This window comes from Entelurus aequoreus, linkage group LG01 (assembly GCF_033978785.1).
Source record: "Entelurus aequoreus isolate RoL-2023_Sb linkage group LG01, RoL_Eaeq_v1.1, whole genome shotgun sequence".
Classification (NCBI taxonomy): Eukaryota; Metazoa; Chordata; class Actinopteri; order Syngnathiformes; family Syngnathidae; genus Entelurus; species Entelurus aequoreus.
The window spans coordinates 40410056-40425175 of NC_084731.1; the positions used below are offsets into that span (position 1 = coordinate 40410056).

At 41.4% G+C, this 15120-nt stretch overlaps 1 protein-coding gene across 1 annotated transcript in view; it reads right to left on the bottom strand.

Annotated features, from left to right (window-relative positions):
* Positions 1–15120, bottom strand: part of ripor3 (RIPOR family member 3) — a 49208-nt gene that overhangs the window by 3183 nt on the left and 30905 nt on the right. Inside the window, 17 exon segments of the mRNA XM_062050709.1 lie at positions 4–94; positions 164–247; positions 4920–5122; positions 5272–5439; positions 5519–5689; positions 8801–8930; positions 9013–9159; positions 9162–9317; positions 9406–9618; positions 9689–9779; positions 9910–10089; positions 10166–10311; positions 10475–10601; positions 10677–10822; positions 10901–11026; positions 11111–11154; positions 11216–11279. Coding sequence (XP_061906693.1) covers positions 4–94; positions 164–247; positions 4920–5122; positions 5272–5439; positions 5519–5689; positions 8801–8930; positions 9013–9159; positions 9162–9317; positions 9406–9618; positions 9689–9779; positions 9910–10089; positions 10166–10311; positions 10475–10601; positions 10677–10822; positions 10901–11026; positions 11111–11154; positions 11216–11279 — 2287 coding nt within the window.

Sequence of the window (15120 nt, forward strand, 5' to 3'; positions counted from 1 at the left end):
TACCAAAAGACAGAATTGCCTCCTTGACGGCGCTACGGACGTCATCATCAGCTGACCTCCACAGCTCTGCGATGTGGTCCACGCTCTCTGTGGCCTGGCAACACACGCACACGCACAGTGAGGGTGAAGCAACAGAGCACTGATGTTGATGCCGCTCACTCACCATCAAACGTTTGAGCGCCAAACAGGAGCTTAGCTGGATTTGAACGTCGGTGCTCCTCAAACTCTCCGTGTAGTAAACCACCGCCTGGACACAAAGGTCAAAGTGCTCAAAACATTTCTTTATTCCTCTTTTAGGAATGTTTCACTTTACACTCACCACTCGCCAAAACTGATACCAGACTGATACTTTTGTATTTGAAATGTCATTAGAATTTTGTCACTACAGTAGTGTAAAAATCATGACCAAAAAAATAACAATAAAAACATGACACACAACCTACAAAAATATGAATGTTTATTCGGGTGAATATTAATTCTTAACATAGTTTATGGTTCACGGTTTGTGAAACATTTCAACAATGTGAAAAATTAGAGCTGTCAAATTTAATGCATAGGATTCAACACAAAAATGATCACATGTATAAACACAAATGAATCATGCAGTATATTTTGAGCACGCATAAATTGAAAAAACAAACAAAAAACGCTACCACTGTTATTTTTAGAGTAAAATTCTGACGACTGAGCTGTCAGTTTAGTGTTTTCTTTTTACCAGAAAAAATATATAGTTGTTGTTGTTTTTACAGTGCATTACTGTAAATAAAAAATGGCAGGCCTACCACTTTTTTTTTTTAACGGTGAAATTATGGAGACTCAGATACCAGTTTTTTTTTGTTTTTACCATATATTTTTTTTATGATATAAATGATGTGCATTCAAGTAAAACATTTAGTTTTTTCCTGTATGATATTGACTATAACATTTAATTTGTGTCAAAATATGGTGATGAATTACATTTTTTAAGTTGAAGTAATTAAGTTGTAAAATATTTGCACACAAGTAATTTACTGCGATTAATCAGATTGAAAAATGTAATTGCTTGGCAGCTATAGTAAAAAAAAGTCACATTAAACCCTTTTTTCACCATGAAGACCACATTATTCAGGTGCAGATTGAAAACTACTGTACTTAAAGTTCTCAAATCTAAAAGAGATTATCCAACAGACACTGAAGAAGAAAAAAACAAATTGTGATTAAAGAAACTCTTTGAAATTAATGGGATTATTTTTTTTTAAATACAGCTGGCTTGCTCTGGGATGCATTGTCAGACGCGTGTAACTGGAATTTGTGTTATTGGTATGATCACTGGCACTGCATGAAAAGAGACATGTGATTGATCAGGTTATTATGAATACAATAATATAATTTAAATATATTTTAAATATATATATATATATATTAGGGATGTCCGATAATGGCTTTTTGCCGATATTCGATATTCCAATATTGTCCAACTCCTTAATTACCGATACCAATATCAACCGATACCGATATCAACCGATACCGATATATACAGTCGTGGAATTAACACATTATTATGCCTAATTTGGACAACCAGGTATGGTGAAGATAAGGTCCTTTTTAAAAAAATGTATAAAATAAAATAAGATAAATAAATTAAAAACATTTTCTTGAATAAAAAAGAAAGTAAAACAATATAAAAACAGTTACATAGAAACTAGTAATTAATGAAAATGAGTAAAATTAACTGTTAAATGTTAGTACTATTAGTGGACCAGCAGCACGCACAATCATGTGTGCTTACGGACTGTATCCCTTGCAGACTGTATTGATATATATTGATATATAATGTAGGAACCAGAATATTAATAACAGAAAGAAACAACCCTTTTGTGTGAATGAGTGTGAATGAGTGTAAATGGGGGAGGGAGGTTTTTCGGGTTGGTGCACTAATTGTAAGTGTATCTTGTGTTTTTTATGTTGATTTAAGAAAAAACAACAACAAAGAAACAAAAAAAAAACATACCGATAATAAAAAAAACGATACCGATAATTTCCGATATTACATTTTAAAGCATTTATCGGCCGATAAATAAGATAGATAAGATAAGGCCAATATTATCGGACATCTCTAATATATATACATATATATATATATATATATATATATATATATATATATATATATATATATATATATATATATATATATATATATATATATATATATATATATATATATATATATATAGTACAGCTTGGACACACCTTCTCATGCATTGCGTTTTCTTTATTTTCATGACTATTTCCATTGTAGATTGTCACTGAAGGCATCAAAACTATGAATGAACACATGTGGAGTTATGTACTTAAATGTAATTAAAATATGTCTTGTCAACAAATTAAAACAATTATGTTTTTGTTGTTATTTTTGCACTACAGTAGTGACACAATCATTCAATGATAATGACATTTCAAGTAAAAAGCATCAGTCTGGTATCGTCTGTCACTGTCGGCCACCATTCGAAACAGGAATCTTTACTAAAAGTTCAGATTTTTGTGTTCCTGCTTCACACAGAATTGAATTTGAATACGAACGCACAGATTTGTTTATTCCTTATACACACACAAAGCACAACATGGACGCACATATTTTTTTTACACTCATAAATTAGAACACACAGATTGAGATAAGCATTTGCAAATAGTTTTTCTGCAATTAAATTTTTCAGTCCCAAAACTTCTGTACCAACACTTTTTTTTTAATTAATTTGAAAACATTTTATGATTAATTTTCTAATCAAGCTTGAATTGAATTTCATGCATGTTTGGTACTAACACCAATGAATAAGAAATAAATAGTTAAATTGTTAACAGTCATGGATTTGGGACAGCACTGCCCTGTCAAAATGTGCACACTTACAGTAGATAAGGTTGTATTTTTGCCTCATTCTTGTGAGAATCCTGCATCTGAGTAAAATATTAAGGAGTGGGACTTTCCAAGACTAGCTTTAGTGTACTTAAACAACTGCTGGTTAGCATCTGTGAGCAGATCATACTGTGTCATCTCATTTTCTTTCAGACTTATCATGTCCAGTGGTTAGAGTGTCCGCCCTGAGATCGGTAGGTTGTGAGTTCAAACCCCGGCCGAGTCATACCAAAGACTATAAAAATGAGACCCATTACCTCCCTGCTTGACACTCAGCATCAAGGGTTGGAATTGGGGTTGAATCACCCAAAATTATTCCCGGGCGTAGCCACCGCTGCTGCTCACTGCTCCCCTCACCTCCCAGGGGGTGATCAAGGGTGATGGGCCAAATGCAGAGAATAATTTCACCACACCTAGTGTGTGTGTGACAATCATTGGTACTTTAACTTTAACTTATCAGGTGGGCAGTGTATTCTTTACACTTTTTTCACTCATACTTTAAGTGACGAATGAGGCAAAAACTAACCCAGACCCACTGTAGGTACTAAGTGCAAAGTGTCCACAGCCTTTTTACCAACATCGCTCAATAAAATACCGTATTTTCCGGGCTATAAGGCGCACTTAAAATCCTTTTTTCCCCCCGCAAAACTCGACAATGCGCCTTATAACACGGTGCACCTACTGTACGGAATAATTCTGGTTTTGCTTACCGACCTCGAAGCAATTTTAATTGGAATATGGTGTAAAAATAAGTGTGACCAGTAGATGGCAGTCAAACATAAGAGATACGTGTAGACGGCACTATAATGGTAATATGATTGAAGTAAACAACGCCAACATTTTATATGTTCCATTGAAAATATAGAAAACTACACACGGCGCTCAAAAATCTATCAAAATGTTTTAGTACGACTTTGGTAAGCTATGAAGCAGCATCGCTTGATGAATTGTTGGCGCATTAAGCATACAAGTATTATTATGGTGTGTGTATAAGGTAAGACATGTTATCTGGCGTTTTGTTTCGCAATATTATACAAAAGCAACTTTTTTTAATCTTCTGGTACCTGCTGATCTGTATTTGGGATCTGCATAAATCCTGAAAAATAGAGCGCATCCGCCTTTGTAGTCCGTGCTGACACCGAAGTCGATAAGCTTCTTCTCATTCTCTATCTTCTTGTTATGGGACATTCATCCTCCGTTATTGCCATTTCTAATATGTAAATTTCTTACTTATATCTGTCAGTAAACTCGCCATGAAAGCGCTAAAACATACCAGTGTAATGAGATTACATTATTCACCCAAGGAACTTTAGTTATTAGAGAGTTCCGGTTAGACGGTTTTTCACGAAACACATTTCCTGTGTTGTCGTTTCCGGATGAGGAGATGCTGCTCGGTTATTGATTGAAGTAAAGTCTGAATGTCATTAAAACAGTTAGCTCCATCTTTTGACACTTCTTCCACTCCCGTCCTTGCACGCTACACCGCTACAACAAAGATGACGGGGAGAAGACGCTGCCCAAGGTGAGCCACGTAAATAAGACCGCCCACAAAACGGCGCATCCGGAAGCGACTGTCAGAAAGCGGCTTGAAGATGATCTGTAAAACATAATCTATGCAACATTTTGACCAAAGAACCACCATCACATGTTATGTAGACCACAAGGAAGTGTTTTCCATTTAGAAAAAAAAATAAAACTAGTATGACTCCTTTAATGCGCCCTATAATCCGGTGCGCCTTATGTATGAAAAAAGATTGAAAATATTCATTCATCGGCAGTGCGCCCAATGGTCCGGAAAATACGGTATACATTTTCTTGCTAATTGATTGAACAATATTGTAAAAATACCTGGTTATTACTTATTCTCGTTTGTGTGTCGTCCCTGCTTAGAATGAGACAAATGTTACATTATTGCTTTATGTATGTAATCCCTCCCCTTCACTATCGCACACTCACGATCCTGAGTGCAACATTTGAGTACCGACAGTGCACTGCATTTTTACGTAATAAACACAAAGTCGCGTACCTTAGAGCGGAACGCGCCGCAGCCGGCGCCCCGTCGCAGGCACTCCGCTGCAGCTTTGCACACTTTGTTGTTGGCGTCCAGCTGCAGCCCTGCAAGCGTCTGCAGTGTGCGTCCCAGTGGGAGGAGCTCTGCGATGCCACGCCCCCTCATCCTGTTTAACGCTCGCCTCCGCTTGGGTCCCCTCATGGCGGACAGAAAGTACTCTGAAACATCGTGGATGAGGCCATGTTGGATGATGCGATTGACAGAAAACAGAGTATTTGTTGTGTTTAAGGCTGCTGGTGAATTAGAAATAGCTCTCAAATACTCAAAAGTAAACAAAAAAACATGGCTGGCGTGCTCATTCATTCACCTTCCTTGGAGAGGCGGGTCACATGTTCTCCCAGCGTGCTGATGTTGCAGCGTCGCAGGTAAAGAGACAGCTGGAAAACGCTCACCTTGTCCGAGCTGCACAGCAGCTGGGGAGGCCACAGCGCCGCCCTGCTGGCCGCCTGTACCTCCTGCACCAGCCCACTGAACACTGCACACACACGTTAATATACTTCCAGGTACACTTCAAGAATGCGTGTATTTTTATTGAGGTTTTTTTTTTTCTTTACCTCTTTCCGAGTGTCCTGGCTGCTTGACCCTGACCTTGGACTTGACTTTGTGAGAGTAGTTCTTCTTGAGCGCTGTGACAAAGTCGTCCGAGCGGCAGCAGAATGGCGATGTGGTGTCACTAAGGCAGTCCTCCCAGAAGTGCAGCAACCCCCTGTCAGCCTCCAGCAGCACTGAAGATGAGATGCTTGTGTTACCTCTGCCAAGGCCAAATGTCATTTCATCAACTTTGACTGTACATGCTAATGTGCTACATGCTAAAGTGCTACAGGCTACACATCCTACATGTCACGTATTGAGGCATGCTACATGTGCTACATGTTGATACATGTTACATGTCCTACATGCGACATATTGATGTAAGCTACATGTGCTACGTGTTTGTACATGTTGATATAGGTGAGGGCGGACCTACGTCACTTCCACCTACCAATCCCCTAGCAACCGGGAATTCGTTGAAAACAAACCAGCTCACAGCGAACACAGCATTGACAGAAAAAGCATTTAACGAGCGTTGTGGCTTGGAAGTCGGCGTTAAATCCTTCATTTACGCATTTTTACTTATTCGCATATCGTGTGAAAAAACGAAAATGTATTATTTGCGTCAGACTCGTCTCAGGCTTAGCTTAGCTTGCTAGTTAGCGTAGCCTGCGCGCTACTAAGAAAGAGACGCGGATGTTATCAACAACAAGATCAAGTGTTAGTGTATAAAATATTGAGAGATTTGAGGGCTACATGTATTGTTTAAGTACAACAAAGGAGAGTTTAAACAGAGAAGGGGGAGGTGGCAAAATAACCTAATAAGGAAAGTAATACCAAGATTACGAGTAAATAATACTGGAATGTCCGGCAAAAAACCCCAAAAGAAAGCAGACTGACCCCTAGTAGCCCGGTCCTTGTAAGTTGTAGCCTAATGAAGGCACAGTACAGCAGGTGAATAATGTACAAAATATATGTCTTTGTATTGAAAAGTCTTGCAGACAGCATTTTGCGACTGTCTTGAAAAGTTGATTAAATGGCAACATGAAAATTATAGGGTTTATTGGTTTTTAAAAACCCAACTGTTAAGTGCAAATTTAAACGAAACCGGTTTTCGAAAATAGATAGCTAGGCTATAGACTATATAGTATATACCGCATGTTATTTTTGTACAACAACAACTTCAGCTGTCGAACGTTATAAGGTACAAATTCAACAAGTACAACGTTAGCACGGACGGTATAGCCAAGTTGTGGTTAAGAAGGTGGATTTTTGTTCCTTATATTTACCAGAAACGAAGTGATCCGAACACACGACCCGGGACTTTGGGGGACTCCAGTGAGAACCGTCCTCGTTTTCCCGGTGTAAAGCTGCGAGCCATTTGTCTCGTCTCTGAGGGATTTTTTCACGCTTTGGCAGAACAAAATACAACCTTTGTTTTCCCTGTTTCCAGTTGTGGTTAGCACAACCAAAAACAACACAGTTTTTCGGCATTTTGGAGGCAGAATGACGGGTTTAACCAGCGTAGGTCGACAGGTTAAAGAGTAATGGCAACGGTTTGTTTTCAACGCCAGTCTGGTTGCTATGGCTCGAAGAACCCGTAAGTAGCTCAGTTGCCCGGATGTCGGCCCTCACCTATATACTACATGTTAATATATACTACATGTTAATACATGCTACATGTGCTACGTGCTACATCTTGATGCATGTTACGTGTAACCACATATTACGTGTTAATATACCTGTATGCTACATGTTAATACATGCTACATGTTAATACATGTTGACACTCCTATTGGCTACACGTCTTACATGCTTCTTATTGATGCATGCTACATGTGATACATTTTGATAAACGTTACACTTTCTAATGCTACATATTGATTCATACTACATGTGATACATATTGATACACTGATATATTGTTAATAATAATAATGTTACATGTTAATACATGCTACATGCTGAGCTGATGCATCTTACATGTATACTTGCCAACCTTGAGACTTTCAAATTCGGGAGATTTGGGGGCGGGGGAGTTTGGTGGTAGCGGGGGTGTATATTGTAGCCCGGAAGAGTTAGGGATGCAAGGGATTCTGGGTATTTGTTCCGTTGTGTTTATGTTGTGTTACGGTGCGGATGTTCTCCCGAAATGTGTTTGTCATTCTTGTTTGGTGTGGGTTCGCAGTGTGGCGCATATTTGTAACAGTGTTAAAGTTGTTTATACGGCTACCCTCAGTGTGACCTGTATGGCTGTTGATCAAGTATGTCTTGCAGTCACTTTCGTGTGTATGCAGAAGCCGCATACAACGTGTGACTGGGCCGGTACGCTGTTTGTATTGTGAAAAAGCGGACGTGTCGACAGGTAGTAGAGGACGCTCAAGGCAGTGCCATCACGGCACGCCCTTAATATTGTTGACCGGGTGAAAATCGGGAGAAATTCGGGAGAATGGTTGCCCCGGGAGATTTTCGGGAGGGACACTGAAATTCGTGAGTCTCCCGGAAAAATCGGGAGGGTTGGTAAGTATGCTTACATGTGCTACATGGTAACACATGTTGATACATGCTACATGTTGATGCATGTTACATGTACCACATATTACGTGTTAATTTATGCTACATGTGCTACATGTTGATGTATGTTAAGTGTACCACATATTACGTGTTCATTTATGCTACATGTGCTACATGTTGATGCATGTTAAGTGTACCACATATTACGTGTTAATTTATGCTACATGTGCTACATGTTGATGCATGTTAAGTGTACCACATATTACGTGTTAATTTATGCTACATGTGCTACATGTTGATGCATGTTAAGTGTACCACATATTACGTGTTAATTTATGCTACATGTGCTACATGTTGATGCATGTTAAGTGTACCGCATGTTACATGTTAATACATGCTACATGTTAATACATGCAGCATGTTAATACATGCTACATGTTGATGCATGTTACGTGTACCACATGTCACATGTTACGTGTTAATATATGCTACATGTTGATACATGTTACATGTTGATACACGTGTTACATGCTACATGTTGATACATTATACAAATATTACATTTTACCGTACGTTTGTTTAATGTTAGAAGTGTTATATGTTGATAACTGCTATGTGTGCCACATACTACATCAAAGGCATCTTTCCCTCTGCGACCTGCTTAGAACCCTGTAGCCAATTGGGGGCCCCCAGACACTAAAATCATTATCGTCATCAAGAGGCCAAATTACTAAAACTGCTACTGTGTGTTCTACATGCTACAATGAATAGGAGACGTTTATGAAACTAACACTCTCTTGTAGAGATATCGTCTTTCTTCTCCAGCAGCAAACAGCTGATTTGCTGCACAATGTCGGCCTGAAGAGACACGTCCTCTAGTAGATCTCTCCTGGCGGCACTTAAGTGGCTCCTCTGGAGCGTCTGAGGAGTTAAGAACATCAGAGGAGCCTTACAGGAGGTGCCTGTTGCACCAGTGTGCAATCCCAGCAGGCAGGAGATGTACCTGAAGTAAGATGCAGCAGGTGTCCAGGTGAATCTCCAGAGCCTGATCTAGACCACAGTTCCCACAAGTCAGAGGAGCAATGAGCAACTCTTCCTCACAAGCCCTACTTAGACAAGTCACAATGTTTGAGGAGAAAAAGGTTTGCTGCGTGTTTGTTGCTTTTTAATGCCTCCTTGCGCAGCAACTCACCCAGAAGTTTCATCGTCCGCGTTGACGTCATGTGACAGGAAGTCAAAGCTGCAGAGAACTTCCGCAACAGCCAAGGTGTCTTCTGATGACGAGCTTCTCATCAGAGACAGGTCATTCTGAAGGAGACATTATTCGGACTTGGACCTACATCAGATCTCACACCCCAGGACTTGGTAAGGTAAAGTAAGGTAAGGCAAGGCTCACCCTCAGTATGGTGGCCAGGTGAACTATCTGCTGGTTCAGGACTCTTAGCTCCTTCTCATAGCTGGACTGGTTCTGCAAGGTTCCCTCAAGGTCCGCAATCAGCAATCCCAGTCGCAGTGCCTGCTCCTGGGTTTTGCTCTGACCCTCCCACTCAGGCGCCTCAGCAGCTGCCGGGGGGTGCGTGGCAGCCGGGGGCGCGGCGGGGGAGGCGTCCTGCACATCATGTGACGTGTTACGACAAAGTGATAATTGTTAAACATAGAGAAGATTGACAAACATTGACCTGCTCGCCGACAGAACTCTGATGAGGCTCGGAGCCCTCGGTCTCCAGCTCTGGATCTGTGTTGGCTTTGAGGATGTCGGGGGTGCTGCACCTAAAGATGGACATGTCATGACTCAGCGTTTCCTTATCTCCCCTAAGATGAAGCTATGGACATTTACAGCAGCTATAGTGCATACTGCTGGTAAAGATGTTCTAGTTCAAGAGGAGACGGTTCTTCTCACCTCTGCAGGTACATCCCAGAAGCTCTTGTACGCTGAGCAGCATACTCCCCAGTCCATGTCTTCTCCCCATCCTCCCCCTCCTCACCGAGACTCTTCCTCTTCTCCGTTTCCTTCAGGGCGTCCTCCCCTTCCTCCTCCAGCGAAACATGAGTCCGACTACCTCCCAGACTGGTGTCACGGCTGTGGAGTCAGTTGTGTGAGTGAGTGTTAGATAGCTTACATTCTGGAATATTCATCCATGTTCTGAACCGCCTACCTGAGGAGAGCTGGACTTGGTTGGCTGAAATTTGACGCGATGGACGACTGGGAGAGGTAGCTCAGCAGGGACATGTCTCCCCTGTCTTTCTTAGACATGGGGAACGGGACAGAAGCACCGCCATCCTGCATCTCACGGACCATGGACTGCAGAGAGTACCAATTATTAGAAAATAACTGGACACAATTGGATCTTAAAGGCCTTTATGTGGACTGCTTGTAGAACCATGTCAGTAGAGTACGGTGGGGCGGGGGGCAAATACTTTCGACTTGACCGAGTCAGAGATGTGATGATGGTGAGACTACTCACCAGGAAGTACTTTTCAGAGAAGGAGGGCGTGCTCGGTGCAGTCCAACTCTGCACAGAAGTTTTCCTGCTGGACCCCAACTGTTTGCTGATGGACAAAGGACCCAGCCTCTCAGCGCTGTCCAACGGACTGCAAGCACACATCGTTTGTTGTTTGTTAGCGCGGTCTGTTGTTGTCGTTATGAAGTGTGTATTTCATTCTTACTTCCAGGTGACCTCCAGCTGCAGTTTGATGGTTCCCAGCTCGGTGATGTCCACCAACATCAGCTGAGGACTAGCCACAAAGAAATGAGCGCTGGCACAGGTTACCGTACCAACCAGTAGCCAGCCCAAACCCTTGGCCTCTGATACCTGGGTATGTTCATGGCTGAGAGGTCACGCGATGCAGGAGACGTCAATACAAAACATGAACAAAGGACAGAGGACCACCTTAATCTCAAAGTTGTGGTTGATGTGCGGGAGGAAGACCATCTCCTCTTCGTCCCAAGACTGGACATCGTCACTTTCAATCTTGCCTCGGATCTTCCAGCGCTGGCGGCCCAATTGCAGCAGAACCTGCTCACAATTAGCTCGGAATCAATCGCCAAGAATCATCGTCTTCAGGATGGTGATGACAAAGGTCCCGCAGGAGACGCTCACCTCATACTGGTCGCCGGGGCAGAGTCGAGCAAAGCCGATCAGACCTGCATGTGAAAAGACGTTAATGCCAAGTTCATGTCAAGTGGAAAACTGTTGCTGGTCAACCTTTCATTTTGACGTGCAGCTCTCCCAGTAGGACCTCCAGCTCGCTCTCCATGGCTGACATGTCCTGTAGGGACGGAAATCGAGGACTTTGTCAACTGTGACGGCGAGAGTTCCATCACAGCGCGGAATGAAACCATTCCACAGGAAACAAAGGATGGAGGATATTCTGGAAGTGAGCGTTCCGTGTCCACCAAGGATAGGTGCTAGCCATAGGTAACTTTGACATTTGAATTGATACGGTACTTGGTAATCGATACCGGTATTCAACATTTTGGTACTTTTGTGTGTGTTCAAATCTCAAACCATCTTATTTAACAATAAACACTAAACTTTGTTGTCCAGTTGTTATCTTAATTTCTTACACTTCTGTGTCTCATTTACAAGTACTGTACTGTATTATATAGGAGACTTTGCATGCAGTTGCAATTCCAAGACATTAGATGGCAGTCTTGTATCCACTACATGTGCTGCCTTAATCAGGAAGTAGCCTTTGCCATTCAATTGAATGTGCCAGTCTTTTCTTTTGATGTCGAAACAAAGAGTTTATACTGTGTATATTGTACTTCTTACACCCATCCATCCATCCATCCATTTTCTACCGGGGGGTGCTGAAGCCTATCTCAGCTGCATTTGGGCAGAAGGCGGGGTACAACCCTGGACAAGTCGCCACCTCATCGCAAGGCCAACACAAATAGACAACATTCACACTCACAGCCGTTTAATTGTAACATGCACATTAGTTGTTGTTTTCATTACCACATTTGGAGGTATTGAAATTGCCATGTAAAATCCCTACTGCTAATTTTTAACATGTCTACGGCAAATCCAATGAGCATCGAGTTGGTGCATTTTTGACAGAGGTGGGACCAAGTCATTGTTTTGCAAGTCACAAGTAAGTCTCAAGTCTTTGCCCTCAAGTCTCGAGTCAAGTCCCGAGTCAAGACAGGCAAGTCCAGAGTCAAGTCCAAAGTCAAGACTGGAAAGTCTCAAGTCAAGTCCCAAGTCCTGCACTTTGAGTTTCGAGTCCTTTCAAGTCCTTTTAACCACAGACTAATATATTTACACAGATTGTGTATGCTTTTAAAACGCTGTATTTATTTATTAAACAAGTGCATTTGAAATTGCAGGAAAAAAAAATAGTGCTGACATTGCACTTCATAACAGCACTATTAACCAGTCATTTTAAACATTTAACTCATTCCCTTACAGAATAAACACATTTGAAAAAACAAGTGCAACTGTACTTATTTGCACAAAAGTGTTAACATTGTATTTCCATGGCATATTGCATTGTAACTAGTTCCACAGCAGTTTCTTTTCTGTTATTACCTTATCTCATTGATCTCATCTCATACTGTTTGTGTGTTTATGTGTGCGTACACATGGAAAACATAACAAATACATGAACATAACAATGAACAGAGTTGTACTTTTTAGATGTCAGGGGCCTATGCAATATGTACACATATTCTTTATATAGTATACATTTTAACTGACCTTTATTTGACTCTGTTTGTCTTTTTGTAGGTGGCTAAAATACGAGGTGCTGCTGACCGCCGTCTAACGTTACGTTACTGTGTGTGATACATTGACTAACGTAACGTTATGTCTAGGTACCTCATGCAACCCTGCTTAAAAAAAATCACTTGACAAAAAGTATGAATAAGGTAGCGAACTGCAGTGGACGAAACAGATTGCCGTGTTTGCAATGACGTTATAACCACAGACATCTTATAATAATAATAATAATAATACCTGGGATTTATATAGCGCTTTTCTAAGTACCCAAAGTCGCTTTACATGTTAAAAACCCATCATTCATTTACACCTGGTGGTGGTAAGCTACTTTCGTAGCCACAGCTGCCCTGGGGTAGACTGACGGAAGCGTGGCTGCTAATTTGCGCCTACGGCCCTTCCGACCACCACCTATCATTCATTCAACATTCATTCACCGGTGTGAGCGGCACCGGGGGCAAGGGTGAAGTGTCCTGCCCAAGGACACAACGGCATGGTAAGAGGCGGGGAGCGAACCTGCAACCCTCAGGTTTCTGACACGGGCGCTCTACCCACTACGCCATGCTGCCCCATAAGTAGACGCAGCATTGGCTGCTGTGACACAAGCAATTTGGCCGCCATCTTGAAGTGGTGATGAGGAGCCGGCGAGCAGCCTAAACTGACAGTTGACAGGTAGAAAACAAAGATGGTGTTCAGCGTTTTCCTGCTCAAATGAGCGGAATGTTGAAAATAGGAATTGGGGGATTACTTTTCACAAGTAAGATTTAACATTAACTTAACATTAATTGGTTGTATTTTGTGAAAATAATATTACCACAGAGTTGAGAAGGAGCAAAGATCTTCAATATGTGTATGTGAAAATCACAAAGAAATCTTCTGGGGGAGGATGACGCCCCTACAGGGGTTTGGTTTACAAACTTTCTGCCCCACCTAAAACAAAATTCACCAGCCGCCACTGATTATGATGCATTCTCATTTTAGGCAAAGTATAAGACAATACTTTCTTAACAGTATAATTGTAACCAGGAATAAGTCTTCAAATAACAATATTCAAATACTAACATTGTTGGGTAAGATATCATTTAGTTTTATTCTGAATCCAGTGAAACAGATTGGTGGTTTTAGCTGATATAAAGACTTTCAGGTGTTTATATATGTTTATGTTAAAGTATTTGGCAGACCCTTTTATCCAAAGCCCATCCATCCATCCATTTTCTACCGCTTATCCCTTTTGGGGTCGCGGGGGGCGCTGGAGCCTATCTCAGCTACAATCGGGCGGAAGGCGGGGTACACCCTGGACAAGTCGCCACCTCATCGCAGGGCCAACACAGATAGACAGACAACATTCACACTCACATTCACACACTAGGGCCAATTTAGTGTTGCCAATCAACCTATCCCCAGGTGCATGTCTTTGGAGGTGGGAGGAAGCCGGAGTACCCGGAGGGAACCCACGCATTCACGGGGAGAACATGCAAACTCCACACAGAAAGATCCCGAGCCCGGGATTGAACCCAGGACTACTCAGGACCTTCGTATTGTGAGGCAGACGCACTAACCCCTCTGCCACCGAGCGACATACATAAAAAATAGATATAAAACAATCACTGTAAACATTATCATTTAAGGGAAGAATGTAATACAAAATATCAATACAAAGTGTCAAAACAAAATAAACTCTCTGCTGCTGCAGCAACAGAGATACAGTCTATAAGATATATAGATATCTAATGTATTCATACATTGTTTATGTAGGATATACACATGTATATATAACCTAATCATATTGTTACTTGAACTTAAAAATAGCTGACCGTTTTTTCCCCCTTCTCTGGGATTATATTCCCAGTTTTGATCTCGGACGTCTGGTCACTTATAGCATATAAGAATATTGTATTACTGTTAAGCAAACTATGAATAATAAAACATGTGTCCTTTATCATAGCTACACGTATGACAAAAAAGCGCGTGGAAATCAGTGGTATTCAGTGAGGTAAAATGAATTAAATGCGCTGACAGTTCATTGCTCCTGCCAAATGAATTGCACTGAGTGGAGCGGATCACCACTCCAAGATGGCGGCCCCGCGTCTCGTCAGCGCCAGTAGGTAGTAGCGCTCGATGCTGCGTACCCTTAGAACAGGGGTGTCCAAAGTGCGGCCCGGGGGCCATTTGCGGCCCGCAGCTAATTGTTTACCGGCCCGCCACACATTCTGCAAAAATTGCAAAATTGATTGTATTGCAAAAATTAAAAAAAAACATTTAAAAAAGCGAAATGAGGTGAAATCTAACGAGAAAAAGTGGCAATGTTGACAAAAAGCTGCCATGCAAGCTGTTTTTTATTCTTTTGTCTTTCTTTATTTTTCTTTTTTTTGCCATTGCTCAAAAAAAAT